The sequence below is a fragment of the Centruroides vittatus genome, unplaced genomic scaffold, assembly GCF_030686945.1.
Source record: "Centruroides vittatus isolate TY-2023 unplaced genomic scaffold, ASM3068694v2 contig_166, whole genome shotgun sequence".
Lineage (NCBI taxonomy): Eukaryota > Metazoa > Arthropoda > Arachnida > Scorpiones > Buthidae > Centruroides > Centruroides vittatus.
Window position 1 is genome coordinate 515,026 of NW_027121006.1, and position 12,730 is coordinate 527,755.

General features: G+C 35.4%; 1 protein-coding gene across 1 annotated transcript in view; it reads right to left on the reverse strand.

The window, feature by feature from the left end:
• Mcm2 (DNA replication licensing factor Mcm2) overlaps positions 1-9,849 on the reverse strand; it is a 34,270-nt gene extending 24,421 nt beyond the window's left edge. Inside the window, exons 1-4 of the mRNA XM_067263002.1 lie at positions 9,778-9,849; positions 4,593-4,831; positions 4,241-4,410; positions 2,517-2,602 (exon numbers count right to left, since the gene is read on the reverse strand). Of these exons, the coding sequence (XP_067119103.1) occupies positions 2,517-2,602; positions 4,241-4,410; positions 4,593-4,831; positions 9,778-9,783 (501 nt within the window). The 5' untranslated portion in view covers positions 9,784-9,849. The remainder of the gene's footprint in view (positions 1-2,516; positions 2,603-4,240; positions 4,411-4,592; positions 4,832-9,777) is intronic.
• Between the last annotated feature and the right edge of the window lie 2,881 nt (positions 9,850-12,730).

Consider the following 12,730-nt stretch of genomic DNA (forward strand, 5'->3'; position numbering starts at 1 on the left):
TGTAAGTAATTTTATCTTTACCTTAAATATCATTGTCGGGTGCAATATTATTGTTTTTTAAAATTGTTATAGAATGTTGTAAACCTGCTGAAGAGGGCCTTCAGGTCCAAAACATACGAACAGAATGTACAGTCAAAAACAAAGATACAGTGATACCTTAGTTTTCGTTGCTAATCCATCCTAAGACCATTGGCGAAATCCGAAAGCGACAAAAACCGAGGCAATTACTTCCATATGAATCACTGTAAATCCAATTAATTCGTTCTAGACACTCCAAAATACATACCAAAAACACATTTTATAGTGTTTAATACTAAAAACAATAATAAATTAATCTAAAATGAATATAAAAGACTAATGTAAAGAATAAATGAACATTTAACATAGCATTTCCCATATTGGAGCTGAAAGGAAAGCAATGGAATTGGGTATTTTTTTTTTTTTTTCATTCATTAGATTTAATTAACATAACAGAGTTATATGCCCTGATTTCGCAAAGCATTATCAGGGTTACATACAAGGAACAAGGATATACAATATGTACAAATTAGAATGTTAGATCACGTAACAGATTTTCTTACAGTAATAAGAGGGGTAACGATGCTATTAATAGACGAGAGGTATTAACAATTACAATATTAAAATATATAGCAGTTTAAAGAAGCTGCAATAAAATCTGTAGGAATAGAATATTTAGCGTACAATACAATAAAGCCCGACAATGTAGGTTTACATAAATTAGTTAGATACATCAATAAGTGAGAACAATTTCTAAATCAGATGATTTGCGGATAAATAAGAGGACTTTCTAACTTTCAAATGAGTAAGACTCAGGAGATAGGTGTAACTATAAAATATTTTTCAAATAGTTTGTAAAGTAAATCATGAGTGTCCTTATCCATAGTTAGGTCTTGTATTTCACAGGGCCAAGAACGGTTTTTGTAGATTAGAAGAGCACGTAAACAGTGTCTTTCACATTCAGTCATAGGACACTCAAAAATATAATGTAAACTACCATCAATAACGTTACAAACGGGACAGAGGTTATTAGTGTGTGATGTGAAACGAGTAAGATAAGAATTGAAATGACCATGTCCGGTATAAAATTGTACAGAGTGGTGAGAAACAGCGATCCAGGTGTTGTGCAAAAATTTTTTGATGTCAGGAAAGAATTGTTTAGTTATTGATGTATTTAAATTCCAATCTCTTTGCCAATCCTCGATCATTTGATTCCATGGAATTGGGTATATTCAAAATCTCAGCATCAATCCAGTGAGATGCTGCTCGAAGTGACACAACTGCTGGTGTTTTCTAGAAAATACAAACGCTGACTGCCAAGAATTTCGAGAGAAAAAAACAATGAAAATGTCAAATGATGTGGACTTTGACATTACATTAAAGTTATTTTTGAACTTATTTAATGAGAACAGCTTAATAAAAAAATAATTATTTCAAAAAAAAAATGAGAAGATTTTTAAAATTTCTGTAAGAGTTTAAATAATTAAATCAATCCTAAGATTACACTTTAATAACTAAAAAAATTATGCGACGTCTTACATAAATATACTAGTATATTAAAATATTCTATTAATGTACTAACCAAATATTAATTTATTCGGGGTTTATTCAGCAACAAATAAATTAAATTCAAAATTATCAATGCAAAATAGAATCTTATGAGCGTCGTGGTGGTAGCTGCCATCTTGTTTGCTGGTGTATCAAGCACTGAAAAAGATGCTTGAAATTTGCTGGAAGCTCGCTGGCAGCAACCAGAAGTTATTTGAGATTTTGAACAGAGGTGCTGAGCGATGCTGGCTGCATGCTGAGATTTTGAATACACCCATCGTTTGGCTAGACACGTGGGGTAATGCTCAAGAAACACCACAGTGAGCAGGAAAACACGTGGTATCGCAAAATTAGCAGCGATGACACATGGTCAACGAAATCTGAGGCAACCAACAAAAACTGAGACAAATTTTTCACAAAAAAAATTGGCGATAACCGAAGTCAACAAAACCAAGGTATTACTGTATTCTGTTTTGATTTTTGATAAAGTTCTCCTCTATTTGTTAATTGGAAACTACACCAACATAATAAGTCCTATTAATAGACAAGGTCCAAGTAAACAAAACATACACAGAAATTGTGCCTTAAATGTTCTAGTACAATATAATGTAAGTCATCAGTAACTAACTACACCACAAGATTTGACTACAAGATCTAACTGTATTTACTATTAATACTCTAAACAATATCTGTCACCTCAATTTTAAATAATGTACATTTGTGATTATTGTTTGTCAAAGCAAGACTCCAATATAACTTTAGATTTTGTGAATCAAAGCATTGAACATCAAAGTATTCAATAGTAGGTTCATATTTCCAAATGCTTGGAATGTGAGTACATTGTACACAATTTTGATGTGTATAAGATTTTACAATAGTTTCAAAAAAATAAAATATTCTACAGCGTGTTGTTACATAACATTCCAAATATAGCTACGACACATAATTACCTCTGTATCGGCTGTAGCATCATCGGCAGCAGTTTCTGCCAGGCGCCTTCGACGGGCTGGTCTTTCTTCAAAGTCATCTGAGTCATCTATCAAAATAAAATGTAGTTTAAAATAAGGTACAAATTTAAGAAATTTATGTCTTAAATCATCTACTGGAAAATAAATAGTTTAAATAATTGAAAACTATGAGGTACAGAAGATTCAAATACTCAAGTAAGAAGAAAAATAGCAGAACAGAGAAATCACCGAGATTGGCATTATATGAGCATTTTATTGCAAGTACTTTTGACGAACCAATAATTGTCATCGTCAGGTAAATACAGAAAATTAATGAAAACGAACTGAAATATTCTGATGAAGAAGAACAAAATGCATATTATTCAAATGAAAACTTTTGATAACACCATTAAGAACAATCAACAAATACAGTAGAGCATCGTTTATTCGAACGCTTTCCAGTCGGACTGTGTCGTGCCAAATCGAACTTTTTTGATACTAGATTTATTTCCAAAGTATAATTTTTGTTTTTATATTTTTCAATATATTTATTTTGTTTGTACAAAATAAAGAAATAATTTTTAACGATACAATAGCCTTGATTATTATTATAAAAATTTTCATTAGGCTTAAAATTGACGAAAATTCAACACAAAGCGACACACAACGGAGAAAAATTTCAACATCGGACAGATTAATATATTTTTTTGTACATAATCGGTTATCCGAACAACCCCAGTCCCCAATTGATTCAGAAAAACGACTCTCTACTGTATTCAAATGTGTTCGAAATTGAACGAGCAGTAAGATACATAATATGCAAAGTAGTGCATGCATGGATCTAGGCACACGTTTTGAGTGTGACAGAAGATAAAGATAGTTGTTTAACTGCTTATACAGCATGACCCATACACTTGTTGTAGTAAGAGTGTTGCATGTATCTAAGGTTTTTATATGGGAGTCTCTTCTTACTACAACCTTAGATACACGCAACATTCCTACCCTCGACCTGCCCAGTGTATGGGTTATGCTGTATAAGCAGTTAAACAATTATCCTTATCTTCCATCACACTTATAACGCGTGCCTAGATCCATGCATGTGCTGCTTTGCATATTACGTATCTTACTGCTCATTCAATTTCAAACATATTTGAATATTTGTTAATTGTTCTTAACGGTGTTATCAAAAATTTTAATTTGAATAATATGCGTTCTGTTCTTTTTCATCAGAATATTTCGGTTTGTTTTTATTAATTTTCTGTATTCGCCCAACGATGACGACTATAGGTTCGTCGAAAGTACTTGCAATAAAACGCACATATAACGCCAATCTCAGTGATTTCTCCATTCTACTATACAATATTTGGCGCGAATACCAACCTATAGAATATTAAGAAGAAAAATAGAATGTCTAATCTTAAATTGCAACAGAGCCAAGACATGTCTAAGTTTCTGAAGTAAGTAGTGGTTTTTAGTAAAAACTGCTTCAACCTAACATAAATGTTAATACACATATGCCATTTCTCAACTTTAATTTCAATTCTAATATCTAGCAGTAAAGTTATGGTTAATTCAAATATATGCACATTTCCTTTACAAATTTGTAAAATTGTAAGAATATCTGTAATATCACTCAAAAATACTGTAAAGTGGCATGTGAAAAGAAGTCACAAGTTAAAAACTACCTATATTTGTTTTTTAATAGTCAAACTTCTTTCATTAATTACCATAAAGTAATCCTCTTCTCATTCTTCCAGTTGTGCGGCCTTCCTCTCTGTCTCGAAGTCTCATTTCTTCTTCTGCAGCCCGACGGTCACCTTCGGACATCATGCTGTATTCGGAATCGTCCAGCAACTGCGGGTCGTAAGTGTCGAGTGCCGGAATCGGTCGATAATCTCTACGAGAAATTAATACCAACAATTAAAATTTTTGTGACATTTAGCAGTTTATGTAAAGCTGCAAGTTTTAAAATAAAGAAACACTAAAATTTGAATAAACCAGATTCTATTCCCGGTCTTATAAATTCACGCAGGTGCACGTATATTATTTCCAAATCAAACACTATACATTTTTACTTACTGTTCCATATTATCACCAAAAAGTTCTTCTCCTTCTTCATCTTCATTTACGTTGACGGGATCTGCTTCACTAATTCCACCAATCAATTCAGATTCGTCTTCAAAAGGCGGCAATTCACGCCCGGGACTGGAAGTCACAAAATCTCCCTGTCCCATAGACTCATTTAAATTGCTGGAGGGATTTTCATCGGGTTCCTCCATTTCACCATTTATACGGTTTAAAGAATTATCTGCTTCATCCTGAAATAAGTTAAGAAAAAAAAATAAATAAAAATCCATTAAACAGCAAATATACCATTTTTAAAAATATAAGTTAAGCTAATCTAAAGATAAAATGTGGTATTCAAAAATATCAGTCTGGATCCACTCGCCATCACCTTACATTCATTCAGATTTATGCACTCAAAACAGTATTCAGAAACAAACGAGCAGTACAAGTAACCTCAAAAGTGAGCGTGAATCAGTGAAAGTTGAGAGGAATGCAAATGGCACTCAAGGGAAACAGAGATCCCTAAAATCACACCTGCATGAAAAATTCTGTGCACTTATTTCCATATTTTGTAAGAATTTTTATTCAAGAAAGCCGATTATGCCAGCATTTCTAGGAGAAAAAATACGGAATACCAAAAATCGTCATCGGCAAAGCTGGAACAATATTCAAATGAGTACCTATTCGAAAATTGTTATACAGTACTATTCGGGAAAAGGTAAGAATCTAAAGGAATACCATAAACAACAAATTCAAATTGCTGACAGTAAAATTTTAAACAAAAAAGATTATTATTAATCAATAAAACTTTAGATACATCAATTTCAAATGATCAAAACAAAACTGGAATCAAATCTTAGCACTTTAAAGATGCTGCCCCAATATTTCTATAGGAAAATGAAATATCATATTGCTACATCATATTCATATTCTACAAAGAACAATTTTGAAATTTATCAATTTATGAAAATTAATTTTATTAACCTAGATACATTCATATAGAGATTTTTTACAATAAGCAGAGAGAATAATATAATTTTTTATAATTTTCAATATTAATTACGGTATCAAAATATATACAGTCAACTCGTGTTAATACAAATTGCCAGAGGAACAGTAGTTAGTTTGTTTTATCGAAAATTCATATTAGCAATTTTCAGGCTTGACGTTGTACAATTTATGGAGTTAAAGATTAATGGGTGACTGAAATCTCTAAATTATACTTTGAGTTAATTTACTAAATAAATTCTATCAATTGCACTCCATTGTGCCAAATAAAGCAAATAAGACGCAGTTTCAAATTTAGCAGAAATTACTAAATAAAGTTAAACAAAATTAAATTTATTTACAAAAACAAATTAATAATCTGAATGATTTTCAAATCAAACAAAATTTGAGAGAGATGATATTCTCTGTTTAACTGTGGAGAGGCATATTCAATTTTTTTTAAAAAACTCTTTCTGCCTTGTGGGCCTCTTTTAGCGAGCCCGTTACGGATTCGGCCGACCTACGACGGGGCAGTCGGGCGGAGAGGGACGGGACCCGACGTATCCGGACCGACCGTCGCCCGAAAAATCCCCGGGATTTTTCGATCCGTTCGGATTCGATCCCGGGTCCCTGGAGCGGTAGGCCGCCGCCTCGACGGCCCGGTCGACCGGCCGTCGGTGTACGGGAGTAGTTAAATAAAACAAAGTTAAAAGAAATTCGTGATTTTTTTGTCGAAGATTATTTGAAAAGTATAAAATGTTTTTTGATTCCAAAAGAGTAAAAAACAAGCTAAATTTAGCACAAAGATGCCAAACCCGACATCATTGTACGCACCCCTCAATATGCAAACTAGAACGTACAGTGGGCGATCGGTTAACAAACGATCCGTTCCGAGACTCCGTTCGCCATCCGAATCGTTCGTTAACCGATCGTCGATTTACCGTAGGTTTTTGTGGGAATTCGATTAATTCGTTCCGGAGACCTCGAGAAATAAAAAAATATATACTTTCTTACTACGTTTATTTATATGTAAAATTTAAAAATACACATATACGCAGTCTTGCATTTTTATTAATCGTGTTTTTTCCGTCCGTAGGGGTCCCGTCTAACGTCGATCGCTTTTCTTTCTTCTTCGGGATTTTTCGGACGTAAGTAATAGCATCGTAATCGTAGAGATCCCTCGGCCCGTTAACCTCGACCCGGTCCGGATGCAATTCTAAGACCGTCGTTCCGACCTCCTCCCACTTCTTCAAAAGACGTTTAAGAACAGATATCGACATTAAACTTCATTTTCGGAAGAAAATGTATCTCGGCGAGTTTTTTGGCATTCTTCGTTCGAGAGTTCTCGGCGTTCTTTCCGTCGCCGGATCCGTATTTGCGAGACCGCCCGCCCGACAGTCTCGCAAATACTATAAAATAATTGTTTCCGTCAGAAAAATAAAAGGCCAGAATTACAAGGGAGAGTTTCGAAGTTCGGAGGAATACCGTTCGATCGGCACGTACCGGGCCGAGCGTCGAGTCGACATCTCCCACGCTCCGAAAAGTTTCGAATCGTTGCCCGAAGACCGATCGGAATTCGTTATTTTACGTCGCTTCTTCTCGCGTCCGTTCTGCAAAGCGTTCGTCATCCAAACATAAAAATTTTTCGGAAAAGCGTTCGTTATCCGATTCGTTCGTTAATCGATCACCCACCGTACTTAAACGTAATAGGGTAGATGTACCAGTTTTGGCCAGTGTACCAGTTCTGGCCAGAAAACAAATTTAACTTAGAAATATAATCACCACATATTCAAATATGTCCAATGAAACAAACTTTTATTGTTAACTGTTTACACAGTTAACAATAAAAGTTTGTTTCATTTGTGATTATATTTTTAAGTTAAATTTGTTTTCTGGCCAGAACTGGTACTACACTGGCCAAAACTGGTACATCTACCCTAGTCTTAGTAGAGCGCACGACCACAATTGCACGGGGCCTATTTCGGGGGCTATACGTCACATTTAGAGGCATAGTTGCCAGATTGGGCTACAAGTAGCGGATTGGGCTACTTTTTAAGTGCCCTCGCTACAAAAATTTTAAATTGGGCGACACGCTACTTTTTGGGCTAGTAATAATTACCTTCAGGCTACAATTCTTAAAAATACGCTACTTTTTTATTTTCATATATAAAATCGCACAATATTTATTGTATCATACAAAACTAATAAAGTTTTATTTAATTTCATTACACTTAATTGTATAAATAAAGTTGCAACGTTTAACAAAGATAAAGATACTTTGCTTCCGTTTTCTATCCGTCGTTCGCTCCAGTAATCCACAATCCATTGCCACTAACACTGCTAATTTTATTAATTTTTTCCTCTCATATATCTATCAATATGCGCCTATTTTTAATTCTTTTTTTAAAACGAAAATATGCTACTCACAAATTTATTTGTACTTTTACTTCGTTTTCCTGTTTTTTCCCGCTTGACTTCTTGATTCTACTTCTGTTTTAGAACGTTCCTTTCTCTAATTTGACGATTTCACTACATTTTTAGTAGACGTTTCCTTTTTTTCCGGTATTCCAAGGAATACCTAAAAAAAGAAAAAAAGGAAACGTCTACTAAAAATGTAGTGAATAGGCCCAGTGTTGTTCGGGCAAAAGTAACGACAGCGAAAATTAAGATTATTACATTATAGCCAATCTCATCTTTTTTTCACAGAATGCAAGAATTAGGTTTCCCTGTTTCCAGACTAATTAGAGAATTTTTAGATGGGTCTGAAAATATGTTCGATTTCCCGCAAAAACGCATCTGCGCCTGTAAATATTGCACGTCGCTTTTTCTTAACACTTCCATTGTTAACATTTCCCTGGGTTCATATCAGGACTCCATGATGGCCAATCAATTACATTAATTTTTTTTTCAGCAAACCAATTTTTAGTTGACTTTGATGCATGAATGGCAGCATTATCTTGTTGGAATTGCCAATTTTCTCTCCCAATACGTGATCCAAAAGTTATTTTTTGATATTATTGGGATCAACGATCGAAATTATTGTCAAATGTTATACGACATCGTTACGTACAACGAATTGTGTCGCGATGTTTTGTAAACGTTCTTCCGTTACGTAATAAGGTTGGTGACGCCGTTAACCCTTCGGGGATGGTGACCTCGTTTCACACTCCCCTTTCCAGCGCCGACCTTCCGTGAGTCAAGACAGTGTAATCTTTGTGTATAACCAGTTACGGGAGTCTAACTAGTTTTTACTAATCTCTCCGACAATCTCTAAGCTAGTCTAACAGATACAACAGTTCTTGATGCAGTGTAAACAGAGAGGCCTTAAAACTGAAAACAAAAGTCGTAGTCGCTAAGTTTCTAAGTTCAAAACACGAATCGCCGCGCCTGCGAATGACTCGCTTTGATTTAGAGAAAATTGATGCAGATACACTGAATGTCCATATATATATATATGAACAAACTTATTTCATTAGTAAAAGTGGATAGTTGCAAAATAATTCATTTTTATTGTTTGGGCTACAAACAGTTCAAATCCGCTACTTTTGGAGCACAACCACGCTACTTTTTAACCTTCAGATCTGGCAACTATGTTTAGAGGTACGGTTCATTCGAAATTTTTGCTCCCACGGACACGCTCCACGGCAGCGGTCGGCAAACGGCGGGTCCGCGGACCGCCGGACACGGAAAAGATTCGGGCAGTCCGAGGAGAAATTCGGACGTCGATCGACCGAAGGTTACGCAAAGCATTACAAAAGAAATGCAAAATGCTTAGTTGCTTTTCTTCACTCATTGGGGGTTTTTAATCGAATCTAAAACCAAATACGAAACGACCGTTATCAATAAATAACGAACAATAAACAACATTGCGAGTGCGATTGTCGTCCTTTACGGAAAGCGCTAAGAATCTATAAACTTATTTCAAACGAGCAGCGACGAACTGTAGACGCGCATTAATTTGTTATAATTAAACACGCGAGTTTCATATTAATATAGTAAAATTGAACTACGATCATTATTCTACAGATTTTGTATCGTTTAAAATCCAATCGCCTTTAAATCTTAGACAAAACATTTAAAGAGCAGTTAAACGATATCTACACGAACAACATTCATAAATTTGAACGAAACATTTTCTAAAACGGAATTCGCTTAACGACAAAAACAACGAAATGAAGAATAGAAACGATTTAAATAGACAAATACTCACGGCCATGTTTATCTCCTAAATTGTCAATCACCTTTTCGCGCCAAATCTACGCTGCCCGGTGAACAAGAAAGCTTAGAAACAAATGTAGCCCAACATTCGCCATATATTTGTTTTCATTCTAATTTAGTAAATGTCGTAAATTATTCATTACAGTATATAAAACGTGCGTAAAAATTGTCATCGGTTATTAACGGATAAATAAAAGTGACATAAAATTTCTCAATAAATTACCAAACTAAACGAACCATTTTTGTTTGTCTTGTAGCGAATATTTCTATTAGTTTTGAAAATGACTTTTCGAATTCCTAATATTTTTAACTCTTTAGCGAATCGAACGCTAATCAATAAAAAAATTAAACAAAAAATTGAATTTTATCCGAATAAACTATAAAAATGTTTGAAAAAGTATGTAATAAAACGAAATGTTCGTCTATACAGTTTCGAAGTTACGAAAAAAATTTTGGGTATTACATTGACATTTACTCCGCCGGATCGTTAGAAGTAGATGTCCGTTTACGGTCGTAGTGAATCGGAACCTACACGCCATCGATGGCGTGTAGGTTAGAATGTATGGGGTATTAACCCTCTCTCTCTCCCCCCGCGAGAGGAATTTCGAAAAATCTCTTCTTAGTGTACATTCTTACGATGTATCCCGCGCACCAAATTTCAACTCAACCGTTTGAACTCTGAGCTTATCGTCATTATTATTACAGTATTATTATTAACCCATCTCGATTATATTATAAGATCGCGAATGCTAATAACGAGTAAAATATTCATTAAGTCCGACCATACTGAAGATACGACACGCGACCCCTTCTATGTCTCTACCCCGTCGTCCTTCAATAAAGAACCAAAATTTAATAGCATTAATGCCCTTTATACACACGCTACCGTGCCAAATTTTTTCTTAAACTTTACTCACTCTGAGATATTGTTTAATAGTTCAAAACAGAATAAAGAAATTAAAAAATTAGACGCCAACATACGCGCCAATTTTTCCCTTTATTTGACAATTTTTGGGTTTATAGGATCTCCAAACGTATAGATTTGCAAAGAACTCGGAGAGTCAAATGTGACAGGATTCAAATACTTTTTGGTTTTTACATACATAACAAGTTGAGGAAGTAAAAAGGAGTCGGAGTCGGGGGGATTTTTGACGACTCCGACTCCGACTCCACAGCCCCGGTTTTAACGTTATTTATCAGCCTCGTGTTATTCGTAAACATTTTAATCTTTGCCTTTTTTCATAAATTCAAAAGTATATGAATTTTGTTATGTTCTAATGTAAATGTTCGGACGGCCAGATGGCGGTGGCAACGTACCGCTTCGGGGACCCGTGATCGAATTCGGACGAGTTGAAAAAACCTCGGGACTTTTTGGAAGTCAAATATCCGGGTGAGGATCTATCCTTCTCCAGCCGGCCTGGACTAATACACGATGAGCTCTTAACTTTGTTTGTTTTAAGTTATACCAACGCAACACTCGGGCCATCTACTTAGGGAAATGCCTTCCGGGAGGTGTTTTCAAGGGTAACTGGCCCCTATTCTGGCATTGCAGAGGTGAAGAAAACCAGAAAACTCCACGTGCCCAGGCGCAAACCCACGACCGAACTCCGTGAAAGAAAAATGACAGTAGGACCTAATAATAGAATTACTTGCTTTCGTTAAGAATTTTAGGAATATTATGCGTGTTTCTAATTGAAAAGATGGAAAATTTGAAAGAAGTTTAAGTTTTTTCCGAAAAAACTTAAAGTTCAGCACCTGAAGAAGGCCTTGGTGGAGGCTGAAAACGTTAGTAGGTTTTTTGTATCAAGTACAACACTGGTTAAGGTTTTGTTTGTGACTGTTTAAATAAGTTTAGAAGCTAGATTTTTGAAATTTTCACGAAATAATTTGATATTACTTTATTAAAGATGGCTCTTCAGATATAAAAATGTTTAGAAGTATGTTTTTATTAATTATTGTTCTAATAAAGCAATTTATATAATTTCGGGAACTTCTATCACGCTCCCTATTTAATCCTGGATTCTAAATACATTTATCATTAACTGTTACCGGACGACCGTGCTCTAAAGCGTCGGTAGTTCGAAATACCCACCGGTGGACGAGTGGTTCCGTTCTCCGAATGCCGGCGGTTCGGTTGTGGGTTTGTGCCTCGCTCGGACGGGCTAGCCACGTAGTTCTCTAGGTTTTCTCTACGTGTACAACGTCTAAGTAGGTGCCGGTTACCCTTAAAAGACCTCCCGAAAGGCATTATTCTCCACGTAATGGCCGACGTAAATGCGTACGACTACTATTACGTGACAAATACGTCGCACTTTACCACGGAGCAATATAGCCTAGAAGCTTACGCCCGACTAGCCGATACGAGACCGGATTCGGTCAAAACTTAAAATGTATTAAAAAAGCTCTCGGAAAGGAACCCGAATAGAGTCGATCCTATACGAGAACCGAACTCCGGTTTTCTTGACCGATTATTAACACGATTCTCTACGTGTAACATTTGACATAATCTACATCCATTTTGGCAAAACGAAATTAGTGAACGTGAGCAAAGAACGGAAAAACAATACTCTAATCCGGTGGTTCTCGATCTTTTTAAAGTCGGGAAACGCTAAACTTTTACATTTTTTTCCGCAGAACACTTACGCCGACTTTAAAGCGGGGGTACAAACCTTTTTGAAATCGAGAGCGCACTCGGTCTAGTATATGGCATCGTTGGCATTTGCAGATTACATTCCCGTACAAAAATTATTATACGTTCTATTGATTTTTCCTTTGCAACAATTTTTAATTGTATATTTGATTTTTTCGCAGAACACTCGAAGTGGCTTCGCAGAGCACCCTTGTTGCGCAGACTACAGATTAAGAACCGTGGCTCTAATCCACTCGATTTACGATAAATTACGAGGAACCGAGCGAAATACAAACTTAGATCCGTACGACAAAAA